Source organism: Oryx dammah, unplaced genomic scaffold, assembly GCF_014754425.2.
Source record: "Oryx dammah isolate SB20612 unplaced genomic scaffold, SCBI_Odam_1.1 HiC_scaffold_5, whole genome shotgun sequence".
Lineage (NCBI taxonomy): Eukaryota > Metazoa > Chordata > Mammalia > Artiodactyla > Bovidae > Oryx > Oryx dammah.
Window position 1 is genome coordinate 95,757,049 of NW_024070189.1, and position 17,309 is coordinate 95,774,357.

Below are 17,309 nucleotides of genomic sequence, written 5' to 3' on the forward strand. Positions count from 1 at the left end.
ACCCGTGGTGGATTCATGTCAATGTATGGCAAAACCAATACAGTATTGTAAAGTAAAATAAAGTAAAAATAAAATAAAATACAAATACAAATAAGCAGCAGCAAAAGAGTTTAAAAAAAGAAAACAATGGGCAAGCAAAGCCCAAGACAAATGGTAAAAGCAAAACTAAATAAACAAAACCATGTGACCCAGCAATGCCACTACTATGCCTATACCCTGCTGCTGGTGCTGTCACTTCAGTCCTGTCCGACTCTGTGCGAGCCCATGGACTGCAGCCTGCCAGGCTCCTCTGTCCATGGGATTTTCCAGGCAAGAGTACTGGAGTGGGTTGCTATTTCCTTCTCCAGCATATACCCTGAGGAAACCAGAATTGGAAAAGACACATATACCCCAGTGTTCACTGCAACACTATTTACAACAGCTAGGACACGGAAGTAACCTAGAAGTCCATCAGCAGATGAATGAATAAGGAAGTTGTGGTACATATACACAATTGAATATTACTAAGCTATAAAAAAAGAATGCATTTGAGTCAGTTCTAATGAGGTGGATGAACCTAGGGCCTATTTTACAGAGTGAAGTAAATCATAAAGAGAAAGACAAATATTGTATATTAACACATATATATGGAATCTAGAAGGATGGTACCAACGATCTTACATGCAAGGCAGCAAAGGAGATACAGACATAAAAAGCAAACTTTTGGACTCAGTGGGAGAAAGAGAGAGTAGGATGATTTAAGAGAATTGCATTGAAACATATAAATTGCCACATGTGAAATGGTCAGTGGGAGTTTGGTGTATGATGCAGGGCATCCTAAGCTGGTGCTCTGTGACAACCTGGAGCGATGGGGTGGTGAGGGAGGTGGCAGAGAGCTTCAGGATGGAAGGGGCACATGTATGCCTATGGCCAATTCATACTGATGTATGGCAAAAACCATCTCAATATGGTAAAGTAATTATTCTTTCATTAAAATAAGTAAATTTATTTTAAAAACAAAGAAGCAAAGAATGTATTGATTAATTAACATAATTAATTAATAAAATTAATTAATAAAAAAGAAAATGAAAAAAAAAAAACAAGAGAACAAAAAAGAACCCCAAAACCAAAACAAGGGAAAAAACAACAAAGAAAAGAAAAATAGAAAAAATTAAAAATATTTTTTAATTTTTTAAACTAAATAAATAAAAATAAAACAATAAGAGAAACAACAGAACAAAGCAAAATAATAATATTTTCCTGGTGTCTCAGCTATCAGTGTCTTTGCCCCCACCAGGAGCCACAGCCAACCTCTGCCTCCCCTGGAGGCACCTCTAAGCAGGTCTCTAACACCTCTAAGTAGATCTCTGGACCAGCTGTGTGCACTGTGGGAGCAGCTCAGACTCTGACCTGGGCCAGCTCCCACATGTACTTGCCCCCAGAGTCCACAGCTGCTACCGCTACGCAGGTCTCAGTTGTGAGAACACTCATAGTCTATTTAGACTTTTCATAGATGATCATAGGAATCTAATCTGCAATTGCAAGGAAAGATGTTTGTTCCTCTTCCTTAGTTGCCACACCCCTGGGGCTCAGCTGTGGTTTTAGCCCCACTTCTGTGTATTTTCTCCTGAGGCTGCACTGGAGCTCGAATCTGCCTATGAGGACAGGGCATTGTGGTGGCAGCCCCAGCTACAAGTGCATGGGGAAGCCAGCAGCCACAGGCATGAAAGATGCAGCCCTAGTGGGAGCCTTTACTAGCACCTGGTGGCCAGCATGATAGAGTCCCCCAGCCCTGGTCAGAAAACATACCTTTTAATTCAATTTTTAAAAGATCAAGCCTCAGGAAAATTAATCTAGAATTTTTTCAAATTTAGACAGAGTAGAGAAATTACCAAGAAAAATCCATGAAATTCTGCTTTAAAAATCAGAATATGAAATTTTTCTTGGGGGATCAACAGATCACTATTAAAATAGAATATGGCAGACACTATTAAAATAGAATATTATTGCAGAATAATATTATCCTTATTAAGTAGTAAGGATAATATTATTCTTATTAAAATAGAATAATGTGTTGGTATTATTACTTTTTCCCAACTAAATTGAGATACAATTGACCAATAATGGGCTTCCCTGGTGGCTCAGGTGGTAAAGAATCTCTCTGCAATGCAGGAGACCTGGGTTCAATTCCTGGGTTGGGAAGATGCCCTGGAGAAGGAAACTGCAACCCACCCCACTATTCTTGATTCTTGTCTGGAGAATCCTATGGACAGAAGAGCCTGGTGGGCTATGGTCCGTGGGGTCGCAAAAAGTCGTACACCACTAACACTTTCACCTACACTTTGACCAGTGATACTGTATAAGTTTAAGGTTCAGAATGTGATGATTTGATACAATAAGAAACTTTCAGTTATAAAATACAGTAGATTAACTAAAGTCATAATGCCGCACATTAGATCCCTGGAACTTATCATCTTACAACTGAAAGTTTGTATGCTTTGACCAGCATCTCTCTATTTCTCCAACCCTGTAGCCTCTGGTAGCCACCATTTTACTCTCTGTTTCTGTGAATTAAGTTTTTTAGATTCCACGTGTAAATGAGATCATGCAATACTTGTCTTTCTTTGACTTATGGAAAATATGCATACTACTGCCTTTCACTGACATTGTATTTTATCAAAACAATTAAAATGAAGAACCATAATTTAATTCAAAGTCTGCCTAAAGTGAAGCAAAAGATATGTGTAATCTATTGTGGAGAAATTGGAAAAGATGGTTACAAGTCTAAAAAAGGAGCATGAACTCTCTCTCATTGAGAATAGTCACAACTGATTCTAGAAAACACAACAGTCTACTGTGCAAAACATATAAAACAGAAATTAAGGTAAACATTCAATGACTCTGAAGGTGAAATACCCTCAAGTGCTTGAATTTTACATTTAAATATAAATACATTATTTGTACCCAATAGATAAACTATGTTTCACACCTAAAATTGGAATCAAGTTTTCTAATATCAGCTAGAGCTATTTCTTCTTGTAACTTTAAAAAGTCTGAAAATAATTAGAAAAGGAGTGTATATATATGTGTGCAAGATATATGGAAAGGAGTTGAGATGGAACAGGTGGAGAGAGCTGGCTGATAACACCTGGTCTAACAGTGTCAGGGAATAGTCATCATTAATTCTTCTCCTCTATAATCTTGGTCTTTAAGGGTTTGCACAGCCCAGGGATAAGAATGACACTAAAAATATTTGTCTAATGAGAAGTGCTGGATATTGATTCCCCAGGGATATAGCTCTTGTAAGCAGTCAGCCTGTGAAACCTCATTCAACAGCCGTTGATGACTCAGGAAAGGCACACCTGAGCCTTCTCCTAGAGATGATCCTTCTTGACCAAAAGCCCATTGTTTCACTTGTTCTCCCTGCCCTTCTTGACAACAGAACTGTCTCCAATATCCAGGTGTCCTGTCAAGCATCATTCTACAATGATGCCAGCCAGGTAACTTAAAGTTCCTTCTCTAATCTTTTTGTAATGAGATCAGGCGTTCTACGAAAAATTCATCTACAGGAAGCAATGAGCAGAGTACATGCATGAAATGACCAGAACCAAGTGTCCTATGAGGCTCCAGCTGGTCTCCTTGTTGACGAGTTCTCATGTGTATATCAATGCCCACTCAGTTCTCAGTCTTCTGGGTTTTCTCAATCTTCTGGTTTTTCTTAATCTTCTGGTTTATTTTCTCTAAAAAAGTTTCACTATCTTCCTGAGCAGAAATCTGCCCCTTCTGAAACAAGGTAGTTCACTTCAGTTCAGTCGCTCAGTTTTATCGACTCTTTGTGACCCCATGAACTGCAGCACGCCAGGCCTCCCTGTCCATCACCAACTCCCAGAATTCACCCAAACCCATGTCCATCGAGTCGGTGATGCCTTCCAACCATCTCATCCTCTGTCATCCCCTTCTCCTCCTGCCCTCAATCAGGGTCTTTTCAAATGAGTCAGCTCTCAGCATCAGGTGGCCAAAGTATTGGAGTTTCAGCTTCAACATCAGTCCCTCCAATGAACACCCAGGACTGATCTCCTTTAGGATGGACTGGTTGGATCTCCTTGCAGTCCAAGGGACTCTCAAGAGTCTTCTCCAACACCACAGTTCAAAAGCATCAATTCTTCTGCACTCAGCTTTATTCACAGTCCAACTCTCACATCCATACATGACCACTGGAAAAACCATAGCTTCGACTAGACGGACTTTTGTTGGCAAAGTAATGTTTCTGCTTTTCAATATGCTGTCTAGGTTGGTCATAACTTTTCTTCCAAGGAGTAAACATCTTTTAATTTCATGGCTGCATTCACCATCTGCAGTGATTTTGGAGCCCAGAAAAATAAAGTTTGTCACTGTTTCCACTGTTTCCCCATCTATTTGCCATGAAGTGATGGGACAAGATGCCATGATCTTAGTTTTCTGAATTGTTGAGCTTTAGCCAACTTTTCTACTCTCTTCTTTCACTTTCATCACTGGAGTAAGAAATGTGACCTTTCAGTCAATGACTTCATAATGAATTAGACTCAGTTCAGTTCAGTCACTCAGTCATGTCTGACTCTTTGCGACCCCATAAATCGCAGCATGCCAGGCCTCCCTGTCCATCACCATCTCCCAGAGTTCACTCAAACCCACATCCATCGAGTCGGTGATGCCATCCAGCCATCTCATCCTCTGTCGTCCCCTTTTCCTCCTGTCCCCAATCCCTCCCAGCATCAGAGTCTTTTCCAATGAGTCAACTCTTCGCATGAGGTGGCCAAAGTACTGGAGTTTCAGCTTCAGCATCATTCCTTCCAAAGAACACCCAGGGGTGATCGCCTTTAGAATGGACTGGTTGGATCTCCTTGTAGTCCAAGGGACTCTCAAAAGTCTTCTCCAACACCACAGATCAAATGCATCAATTCTTTGGCGCTCAGCCTTCTTCACAGTCCAACTCTCACATCCATACATGACCAATGGAAAAACCATAGCCTTGACTAGACGGACCTTAGTCGGCAAAGGAATGTCTCTGCTTTTGAATATGCTATCTAGGTTGGTCATAACTTTTCTTCCAAGGAGTAAGCGTCTTTTAATTTCATGGCTGCAATCACCATCTGCAGTGATTTTGGAGCCCAAAAAGATAAAGTCTGACACTGTTTCCACTGTTTCCCCATCTATTTGCCATGAAGTGATGGGACCGGATGCCATAATCTTCGTTTTCTGAATGTTGAGCTTTAAGCCAACTTTTTCACTCTCCTCTTTTACTTTCATCAAGAAGCTTTTTAGTTCCTCTTCAATTTCTGCCATAAGGGTGGTGTCATCTGCGTATCTGAGATTATTGATATTTCTCCCGGCAATCTTGATTCCAGCTTGTGCTTCTTCCAGTCCAGCGTTTCTCACTGGTAAACTATAACTTTCTGCAGACATTAGGTATCTACCACACTCAATTTCATTACCTATGAAATTAGCAAAATTAGAGGATATCAGTAGTTTGAGATGATGGGGAGATATTTGAACATCATTAGTGAGGAAAACTTCAGTTCCAATAATGAAAAGAATCCCTAACTCTAATATACCCAAATCATAAAGAGAGTTATCTTTCACTTCAAGGACTTCAGAGGAAAGAGATATATAAAAAGAGGGAGCAGGGATTCATTCAATCATTCACGTTTTGTCTTGTTCTGGGACTAGTTCTCCTCAGTGGTGGCACCAGATGAAGATGTCATATATAGACATGATTTTCAAAAACAGAACCATAACTGTCCTTTGAATCAGATGATTAGAGACCTGGGTTCTATTCCTGGGTTGGGAAGATCCCCTGGAGGAGGACATGGCAACATACTCCAGTATTCTTGCCTGGAGAATCCCCATGGACAGAGGAGCCTGGTGGGCTACAGTCCACGGGGTAGCAAAGAGTCGGACACAACTGAGCAGTTAAGCACAGCACAGCATGATGTGCTTCTTTGATGTGCTTTCTTGATGACCCATAGCCTGGCTTGGAGAATTTTCAGCATTACTTTACTAGCATGTGAAATGAGTGCAACTGTGCAGTAGTTTGAGCATTCTTTGGCATTGCCTTTCTTTGGATTGAAATGAAAACTGACCTTTTCCAGTCCTGTGGCCACTGCTGAGTTTTCCAAATTTGCTGGCATATTGAGTGCAGCACTTTCACAGCATCATCTTTCAGGATTTGAAATAGCTCAAGTGGAATTCCATCACCTCCACTAGCTTTGTTCAGAGTGATGCTTCCTAAGGCCCACCTGACTTTGCATTCCGGGATGTCTGGCTCTAGCCCACTATCACACCATCATGCTTATCTGGGTCATGAAGATCTTCTTTGTATAGTTCTGTGTATTTTTGCCACCTCTTAATACTTATGCTTCTGTTAAGTCCATACAATTTCTGTCCTTTAATGTGTTCATGTTTGCATGAAATATTCCTTTGGTAACTCAAATTTTCTTGAAGAAATCTCTAGTCTTTCCCATTCTATTGTTTTCCTCTATTTCTTTGCTTTGATCACTGAGGAAGGCTTTCTTATCTCTCCTTGCTGTTCTTTGGAATTCTGCATTCAGATGCTAACCCTACTTTTAATATTTGAGGAAATGCCATACTGTCTTCAACAGTAGCCACACTGTTTTACATTACCAACATTCCACATGGGTTCAAATTTCTCTGTATCATTGCCAACACTTGTTCTCGTCCTCTTCCTCTTCTTCTTCTTCTTCTTCTTTTTTTTTTTTTTTTTTGCCAAGCAGCTTGCAGGATCTTAGCTGCCCAACCAGAGATTGAACTCGGGCCCATGGCAGTGAAAACATGGAATCCTAACCACTGCACTGACAGAGAGTTCCTTTTTTCTTCTCCTCTCTGCTTCTTCTTCCTCCCCTCCCCTTCCTTCTCCTCATTCTTTTTAGTAATAATGATAATTCTGCTTATCAGGTGGTATCTCATTGTGGTTTCATTTTGCACTTTCAAGATGGGGAAACAGTGTCAGACTTTATTTTGGGGGGCTCCAAAATCACTGCAGATGGTGATTGCAGCCATGAAATTAAAAGATGCTTACTCCTTGGAAGAAAAGTTATGACCAACCTAGATAGCATGTTGAAAAGCAGAGACATTACTTTGCCAACAAAGGTCTGTCTAATCAAGGCTATTGTTTTTCCTGTGGTCATGTATAGATGTGACAGTTGGACTGTGAAGAAGGCTGAGCACCAAAAAATTGATGCTTTTGATCTGTGGTGTTGGAGAAGACTCTTGAGAGTCCCTTGGACTGCAAGGAGATCCAACCAGTCCATTCTAAAGGTGATCACCCCTGGGTGTTCTTTGGAAGGAATGATGCTGAAGCTGAAACTCCAGTATTTTGGCCACCTCATGTGAAGAGTTGACTCATTGGAAAAGACTCTGATGCTGGGAGGGATTGGGGACAGGAGGAAAAGGGGACGACAGAGGATGAGATGGCTGGATGGCATCACCGACTCGATGGATGTGGGTTTGAGTGAACTCTGGGAGATGGTGATGGACAGGGAGGCCTGGCATGCTGCGATTTATGGGGTCGCAAAGAGTCAGACATGACTGAGCAACTGAACTGAACTGAACTGAATGACTAGTGATGTTGAACATCTTTTCATGTGCTTGTGGCCATTTGTATATCTTCTCTGGAGAAAATCTGTTCAAGCCTTTTTCCCGTTATTTAGTCATGCTTTTGTTTATATTTTTATTGTTGAGCTGTAGGCGTTCATGTAATTGTAGGATATTAAACCATTATCATCTAATTACAAACTGGCTGAATTAATCATTTTTTTCATCATTGGATTGCATTTATTTTATTTAAGAGATTGAGATGATCGAGATTAAGAGATGATTATTTGAGATGATTAACACTAATTTCTATTGTCATTTCTACTGTTATTGTATAGATACACTAATTTCTATTCTCAGCACTATTTATTGAAAGGTCAGATCCTTTTTCTGCAATGCCACATTGTTTTTACGAAAGTGTTCAATGCCTCCCCTGTCCTCAGTAAAATTTTAATACAAGTAGGAATTTAATTGGTCCTCTTTTTCTATCTGTTCCAGAACCATGCCATTTTAGTTACTATTACTCCATATCTTGATATTTGGTAAGGCAAGTACTTCACTTTTTTCCCCATATGCTAGTAAATCAAATATTCTTTCTCTATGGCTTTTTCATATAAAATTTCATGTAAATTTTCATAATATCAGCCTCTTCAATAATAATAAAATTTCAGGATTTACTTTAAATCTATAAGGAAATTTGAGGAAAGTTAACATGTCTGTGTTGTGTATAGCTATCCAAAATTAGAATATTCTTTCCATTTTTTTGGTTTACTTTATCATCCTTCTATAAAACGTTACAGACTTTTCTATAATATGCTTTCACATCTTTTGTTAGAATATTTCCATGTGTTTATCTGATGTTTTCTCAAAGATATCTTTTAGAAATCATGCTTTCTAAATACATTTTACTTTGTAAAACATGTGATTAATATTTGTATAGTTATTTTGAATCCAACAAACTTCCTACATTCTATTGTTCTTTCTAATAAATTACCTATAGGTTTTTTTACATTCTCTACTTATATGCTAATATTATTTGCTAATGGTTACATGTTTATTTGTCCTCAATAGGTCAAACCTACACTATGTTTTTTTGAATGAAAGTGGCATTTTTTTGGCACTTGTTCTTGATTTTCAAGGGAATGTTTTGGCAGATATTGATTCATAGATTCAGAGAACAAACTGGTGGTTTTCAGAAAAGAAGGGATATGGAATTGAGCAAAAAAGATGAAAGTGATTAAGCAGTACAAACTTCCAGTTATAAAATATGTCACAGGGATGTCATATACAGCATGGAGAAAATAGTCAATAATATTGTAATAACTTTTTACAGATAATAACTAAGACTTATCATGGTGGTCATTTCATAACGTACAAAAATATTGAATCACTATGTTTTGGAAACTAATGCTACATTGTATGTCAGTTATAATCAAATAAAACAATAGTAAAGGAAATGTTTTGAATACTTTACCATAAAGTATTTCATTTGCTGCTGATTATCTGAAACACCCTTTTTTGAGTTAAGGCCATTTCTTCTATATTTGTTTCACTATTTTTTTTATGAGCATGGAGGGAAATTTCATTCGAATGTTTTTTCTCCATTTATAGAAAATAATTCTATGTCTTTCTCTTTATAAGTGTGTCAAATCATATTCAAGAATTCTAACACACATATTTTTTCACTTATTCATTCATTCCTTCATCAAATGTTAATTTAGAACACACTGTTGCCAGACCCTTTGGTCATGCTGATGTAGAACAGTGCACAAACAGGTGGAAGCCCAGTGCTCAGAGAGTGTTCATCCATGAGGGGAGGTGTAATTAATAAAAGAAAGCCTCACTAAAACAGAATCAGGAGTCCAGAAAGGGGAGCTCTCACGCAATACCACTTATGGACCATTACCCAAAGGTCTGTCAATTACAAACCCTAGCAGAATAATCATCAGCAGTAAAGAATCAACAATCACTGACCCCCAAAGAAAAGATGTACCTTGGATCTCCCACAAGGAACTGACCACCCCATCAACTCAGCCAATGAGATGCTGTCATCACCGTGAAATTTTGCTTTTCTCTAGTGGACTTTTCATTCAAAACAATTGCTCCTAACATCTTCCTTTTTGTCTGTCTTCCTCTTTGTTTGTTAGTCTTGCCTGTTGCTTTTGCTATAATGTACTTGCCATAATTGCAATGCTCTGCTATTCTCAAACAAACTACATTTTGCTAGTAAATAACTCTTTCAAGCTCAAAAGAGGAAACAGGTGACATACAAGAGATATTGTGGAGGACAATGTGATATATTGATCTTATCTTTTAGGAAGGAAGTAATCATTGCTCCAGTGGCAGAGTGTGCTGCTGGCAAACAGCCCTTCACTGTCAACTCTGTTTGGGGCAAACTTCAGAAGAAAGCCACTGCACCCAAAGTCGTTCCCTTTTCCAGGGTTGCATCTAATAGCTGACTGCTGCTGCTGCTGCTGCTGCTAAGTCACTTCAGTCGTGTCCAACTCTGTGCAACCCCATAGACGGCAGCCCACTAGGCTCCTCTGTCCCTGGGATCCTCCAGGCACTGGGATGAACCAGAGGGATGGTACGGGGAGGGAGGTGGGAGGGGGGGTTCAGGATGGGGAACACATGTACACCCGTGGTAGATTCATGTTGATGTATGGCAAAACCAATACAATATTGTAAAGTAATTAGCCTCCAATTAAAATAAATTTTTTAAACAAAACCAACAGAAAAATAAAAAGAATACTGGAATGGGTTGCCATTTCCTTCTCCAATGCAGGAGAGTGAAGTGAAAGTGAAGTCGCTCAGTCATGCCCAACTCTTAGCGACCCCATGGACTGCAGCCTACCAGACTCCTCCATCCATGGGATTTTCCAGGCAAGAGTAATGGAGTGGGTTGCCATTGCCCTCTCCAATAGCTGACTAGTAAGTTATTAAAGGATAACTTGGAATAGCTCTGAAGGGACAGACCAGGCTTAATCTTCCTGTAGGGTCTCTGGAGCCTGACTCTCAGCCTCCATTACACTTCACTCACTTTCTCTGCCCACTCTTATTTCCTTCCCTTCTCTTCCACAAGGGTTATATGTAAGAGCACTCCCCCCAAACTCCTGCATGCTAATCCCTTCCCTGTGTCTACCTCTCAGTAACCTAATTCAAAGCCATAAGAAAAATGTGAACTGACAGATGGTGAAAGGTGCTATGGAGAATAGACACTTGGAAGGAAAGTTATGACAAACCTAGACAGCATACTAAAAAGTAGAGACATCATTTTGCTGACAAAGGAGGATATAGTCAAAGCTCTGGTCTTCCCAGTAGTCTTGTATGGATGTGAGAATTGCACCATAAAGAAGGTTGAGTGCCGAAGAATTGATGCTTTCAAATTGTGGAGTTGGAGAAGACTCTTGAGAGTCCCTTGGACTGCAAGGAGATCCAACCCATCAATCCTAAAGGAAATCAACCCTAAATATTCATTGGAAGGAGTGATGCTGAACCTAAAGCTCCAATACTTTGGCCACATGATGGGAAGAGCCGACTCATTGGAAAAGACCCTGGTGCTGGGAAAGACTAAAGGCAAAAGGAAAAGGGTGGTGGGACAGAGGATGAGATGGTTAGATAGCATCACTGACTGGACATGAATTTGAGCAAACTCCAGGAGGTGGTGAAGGACAGGCAAGCCTGGTGTGCTTCAATCCATGGGGTTGCAAAGAGTCAGACACAACTTAGCAACTGCACAACAATGAATAATGGTAAAAAGACAAGAATAAGTAAATGTGTGCAATTTTACACAGAAGGGCAAGACTTGCTGAGAAATTGGCATTTTACTAAAGGCTTGAAAGAGGCATGGGAGAAAAACAACATGTATTTGTGGAGCAAAAATCAACCTTGTGTTCCTGGAAGAAAATTGGATTTTTCAGAAGGCACTACCCATCTTTATTCTTTGTTAGATTTAATTTTGAAAAAAACGTGTTAGTAATTTTGCAGGAGTAAGAATGCCTTGTGATTTTCCATTCTTCTAAATTTGTGTGCTTCAGGTATCCAGGTTGTTTTAGCCTTATGAAATGAGATAGAGGGTACCCTTTTCTGTATTTTCTAAAATCATACCTTTATTCTATTTTATTTTATTTTTTGTTGTGTGCAGTCTCTCTCTAGTTGCAGTGAGCAGGGGCTAGTTTTTGTCGCAGTGCATGGGCTGCTCACTGCCATAGCTTCTCTCATTGTGGAGCGCAAGCTCTAGGTGCACAGGCTTCAGTAGTCCCAGCACTTAGGCTCAGTAGCTGTGGCTCATGGGCTTAGTTCTCTGTGACATGTGCAATCTTTCCAGACCAGGGATCGCATTCTATGTCCTCTGCATTGGCAAGGGGGATTCTTATCCAATGGACCACCAGGAAAGTCCTTACCTTTATTCTGAATATTACCTCTTCCTTGATTGCTTAGAAGAACTTGCCTCAATTCTGTTTACTTAAGGTTGTATTTCCTCATTAGTTATGCTATTGCACAATTTAATTTGCACAGTGCTTCCTCATAATCATTTTCCATTTTTATTCCCATAATTGATATCTAGTTTCAAACATGGTTGGAAAAGATGCTTGGTATAGTTTCTACCTTATTAAATTTGTTGAGACATGTTTTGTGACCTGGCTGGTGATATATCCTGGAGAATGTTCTATGTGCCCTTGAAAAGAATGTGTGTTATATCACTATGTATAAAATAGACAAACAATATAGACCCACTATATAGCACAGGGAACTCCACTCAGTATTCTGTAATAACTTGTATGGGAAAAGATCTGATAAAGAATGGATATATATGTATATGTATAAATAAATCAGTTTGCAATATGCCTGAAGCTAACACATTGTAAAACAACTATATCCCAATATAAAATAAAAAAAAATTTTTAAAGAATGTGTATTCTGTTGTTTTTGGATAGAATATCTTATAGATACATATTGATTGCCACTAGTCTAATGTGTCATTTAAGACCACTATTTCCTAATTGATTTTTCTGTGTGGATAATCTGTCCACTGATGTATGTGAAGTGTTAAAGTCATCTACTATTATTATTTTATTGTAAAATTCTCCCTTTATCTGTTATTGTTTGCTTTATATATTTAGATTCTTAATTATTAGGTGCATATATGTTAATGAGTATTATATCCTCTTCTTTATTGATTTTTTAATCTTTATAATATCCGTATTTATCTTTTTTTAGACTTACTTTAGTCCACTTTGTCTGATATGAATATTGCTATACTAGCTTTCTTTTTCAATTCTATTTTTATGAATATCTTTTCCATTTCCTCACTTTCAGTCTGTGTTCTTTAGCTCTGAAGTGAGTCTCTTGTAAGCAACATGTAGGTGGGTCTTGTTATGTTATCCAGTAAGCCACCCTATGTCTTTTGATTGGTGTATTTAGTTCATTGGCATTTAAAGCTATTGATAGGTATGTTGCTGTTGTTTAGTAGCTAAGTCATGTCTGAGTCTTTTATAACCCCATGGATGATAGCCTGTCAGGCTCCTCCATTCAGGGGATTTCCCAGGCAAGAATACTGGAGTGGGTTGCCATTCCTTCTCCAGGGGATGGTCCTAAGCTGCTTGGGAACCCCTTTGATATGTATGTACTTATTGCCATTTTGTTACTTGCTTTCTGGTTGTTTTTGTAGTTCTCTATTCTTTTCATATTCTCTAAGTTTCTTCCCTTTTGGTGTGATGTTTTCATTTAGTGATATGTTTGTGTTCCTGTCTATTTTTTGGTATCAATAATCTAGCCACTAAGCCATCACATAGCTTGGTTCAGTTCTGTCTGGGAGGCTTCTTTTGAAACTTTCTGTTGCTCTAAGCTCACAGCCATGGTTTCAAACAGTGTCCATAACTCTTATGTTCACTTTCATTTCTCAATAACAAATCTCCACTTCTTCTTTAGTTTCTACAAATTTTATACCTCTTTGGTTTTTCTGTTATTTTATGTGTTTGAAGGACGTGAGGTTAAAGTAGTAAGGGATGAAGTTACAACAGTATCTTGTTTCCTGTTGGTTTTACTATATCCAGAAAATTGTAGGTTAACACATTTCATACAGGAGCAATGAACAATAGAGGAAATAAATTGATGTGTGCATGTTAAGTTGCTTCACTCGTGTCTGATTCTTATCGACCCTATGGACTGTAGTTTGCAGGCTCCTCTGTCCATGGGATTCCCCAAGCAAGAACACTGGAGTGGGTTGCCATGCCCTCCGCCAGGGGATCTTTATGACCCAGGGACTGAACCCACATCTCCTATATCGCCTGAATTGGCAGGCAGGTTCACAACCACATGAAAATATTGAATTCTTTAAAGATGAAAGATAGTTAATTAATATTAATATGGGATACCAACCCCACTTATTAGATAATGGGTAAAATCTAACTAAATGAACTGAGAGTATGCTTGCATACTAGTGTTTTGCCTTGATCCTGTAACCTCTTACAATTCTATGAAAAACTTAGAAATGGACATGAGCAGAAAAGTAGACAGTGTACAGTTGGCCTCACAGAGTCAGGAAAGCAGTCATCCTGAATTTTCCCATGTAGAATCTTCTTAAGTATTTGCACTCTCATGGGATCACAGCAACATTAAATGCTTGGTTAATAAGGAGCTTTGGAAATTGAATCTCTAGGGTTCAAGACTGCAATCTATCTGCTACCACTTCTATCCACAGTCCTTTCCTTGGATATAAGCAGAACACAGACTCCTACCATAGATGACCCTTCCTGCCCAGGAGCTGGTGAGTCACTCAGATCCTTTTCTTCCTAAGGACAGATCTTTGGTTTGGTGTATCACAGATGTCAGACTTCATTCCACTGCGATGCCAGCCAGGTAACCTAATGATCCTTAGTGAATGTTTGGAAATGAGGACAGGTGTTTGGGTACAAGTTTATCCTGAAAAGGCTATAAAAAGAGTACATACCCCAGATTTCCCTGGTGGCTCAGATGGTAAAGTGTTTGTCTACAATGCTGGAGACCCAGGTTCGATCCCTGGGAAGGGAAGATCCCCTGGAGAAGGAAATGGCAGCCCACTCCAGTACTATTGCCTGGAAAATCCAATGGACAGAGAAGCCTGGTAGGCTACAGTTCATGGGTTCGCAAAGAGTCGAACACGACTGAGTGATTCCAATTTCCACTTTCCACTTTCCACCCCAGATGATTAGAACCACATCACTTTTCATAACTTATGTCATCTTCATACTTCTTTTTTATTTTGCACCAATAATCAAGCATCTCTGATTTATGAATACCAATCAATATTTTTAAAAACCAACCAAGGAGTAGGTAACCTTTTCTAGAACTGTTTATGCTCTGCTGTCATCAGCTTTGGATATTTTTATTGTTACTCAATCACTTAGTCATGTCTAACTCTGCAGCCCCATGGACTGCATCATGACAGCTTCCTCTGTCCTCCACTATCTCCTGAAGTTTGCTCAAATTCATGTCCACTGAGTCAGTGATGCTATGTAACCATCTCATCCTCTGCCACCCTCTTCTCCTTTAGCCTTCGATCTTTCCCAGCATCGGGTTCTTTTCCGATGAGTCAGCTCTTTGCATCACGTGGCCGAAGCACTGGAGCTTCAGCATCAGTCCTTCCAGTGAATATTCAGGATTGATTTCCTTTAGGATTTTTTTAACATAACACATAAATATGCATGCAGAAGGCTTTCCTTTCCCTCCCCACTCCTTTAGTCTCTTTCCATTCCCAAGATGGTTTATGATTCCTGTGACACTACTGCCGCTCCCCTAGTGATGACACATTTTATTGTCTTGTTACTACATCTTATTCATCAGATTCATCAACATCATGGAACCCAGAAACCACACAGCTGTTTCTGAATTTCTTCTCATGAGACTGACAGAGAATGAAAAACTGAAGACCATCTTCTTCAACCTGTTCCTGTCCATGTACCTGGTCACTGTCCTGGGAAATCTGCTCATCATCCTGGCTGTCATCTCTGACTCCCACCTCCACACCCCCATGTACTTCTTTCTCTCCCATCTGTCCTTTACAGACATTGGTTTAAGCACAACCATGATCCCAAAGATCCTGGTGAACATGCAAGCACAGAGTCAAAGCATCACTTACACGGGTTGCCTCACTCAGATCTGCTTTGTCCTGATTTTGGTTTGTTGGGAAAGTTTTCTCCTTGGAGCAATGGCCTATGACCGCTATGTGGCTATTTGTCACCCACTGAGGTACACAGTCATCATGAACCCCCACCTCTGTGTTATGCTGACTCTACTCTCCTTGTTCATTAGCATTGGGAATGCCCTGCTCCACACTCTGATGGTGTTGCCACTATCCTTCTGCAAGGAGCTGGAAATCTCCCTCTTCTTCTGTGAAGTTGTTCAGGTCATCAAGCTTGCCTGCTCTGATACTCTCATTAATAATACTCTTCTTTATTTTGCTATTAGCCTATTAGGTGGCATTCCTGTTCTTGGAATCATTTTCTCTTATACTCAAATAGTCTCCTCTATTTTGAGAAAGTCATCAGCGGGTGGAAAGTATAAAACTTTTTCTACCTGTGGGTCTCACCTCTCAGTTGTGTCCTTATTCTATGGGACAGGTTTTGGAGTGTACATTTGTTCTGCAATTCCTGACTTTTCCAGGAAGACTGCAGTGGCTTCATTGATGTACACCGTGGTCACTCCCACGATGAACCCCTTCATCTACAGCCTGAGGAACAAAGACATGAAGGGAGCTTTGATGAAACTCTTCAGTAGAGTACCTTCTATTCTATGATTGTGTCATTTTCTAGCTCTCTGATGTTTGACATAAACTTTCCATTCTCTAATATAAGGCTTTGGTTACAGCCAATCTGAGGCAGAGGTTCATGATATAGTAATTTTGTGGGGAATGTTCCCAGCACGAGGGAAGTGGGAAAAGGTGGGTAGGTCAATGAAAGAATTTAAACAAGTCAAAAAAAAAAAAAAAAGAATTTAAGCAAGTCTGTGGTCATGCAGAAATAGATTCTGCCTGATTCCTTGGATGACACCATGTAAATTGTACCCCAGAGTAAAGCATATTTACAAGACATTGTGATTGATCTTTCACACCTCAGTTCAGGAATCTTTAAGACCAGTCACTGGTAAATTGGACATATGTTAGGCAACATTAGCATCCATAACACTACTTCATTATCCATAAAATTTTGTGATTAGATTGTCTCAGCAGTTTGAAATGATTGTGGAATATTTGAAATTGATCAGTGAGGAGAATTTTCTTTCTAATAAAAGAAAGAAATCCTAATATGCTCAAACAATAAAGATAATTATCTTTCATCACAAGGATTTCAGAGGCAGGAAATGTGCAGGAGCAGGAAATTAGAGGTTCATTCATTCCTCCATGAAGAGGCTTCATATTAAGCTGATTCCCCTCATGGACTCAGATGGCTGAAATAGATGCAGGTATATGTAGACATGATTACCAGAGACAAATAAAACTGACTGTCCTTCAATGAGTCTGTTGTTAATGGAAGTTCTATTTATAATAGATATTTCCATGGCTTCACCCATAAGATATTACCTTCAAACTTATTACTGAGAAATGGATCATATGCCACCTACTTAATCCAATTCCTGAGATTGGAAATTGATTGTTCTTGGGCCTTATGCTTGTCATTTGTAGTCTAATTACTGCTGGACAGTTAATCTCTATAAGAACAATAAACACTTAGGATGATGCCGCAATAAAATTTAATCAGTGT

General features: G+C 39.3%; 1 protein-coding gene across 1 annotated transcript; it reads left to right on the forward strand.

The window, feature by feature from the left end:
- Positions 1-15,364: 15,364 nt before the first annotated feature.
- LOC120864016 (olfactory receptor 7G1-like) lies at positions 15,365-16,345 on the forward strand. Its single transcript, XM_040240787.1, has one exon. It carries the CDS (start codon positions 15,407-15,409, stop codon positions 16,343-16,345), a length of 939 nt encoding a protein of 312 aa, XP_040096721.1. The 5' UTR covers positions 15,365-15,406.
- Positions 16,346-17,309: the final 964 nt, after the last annotated feature.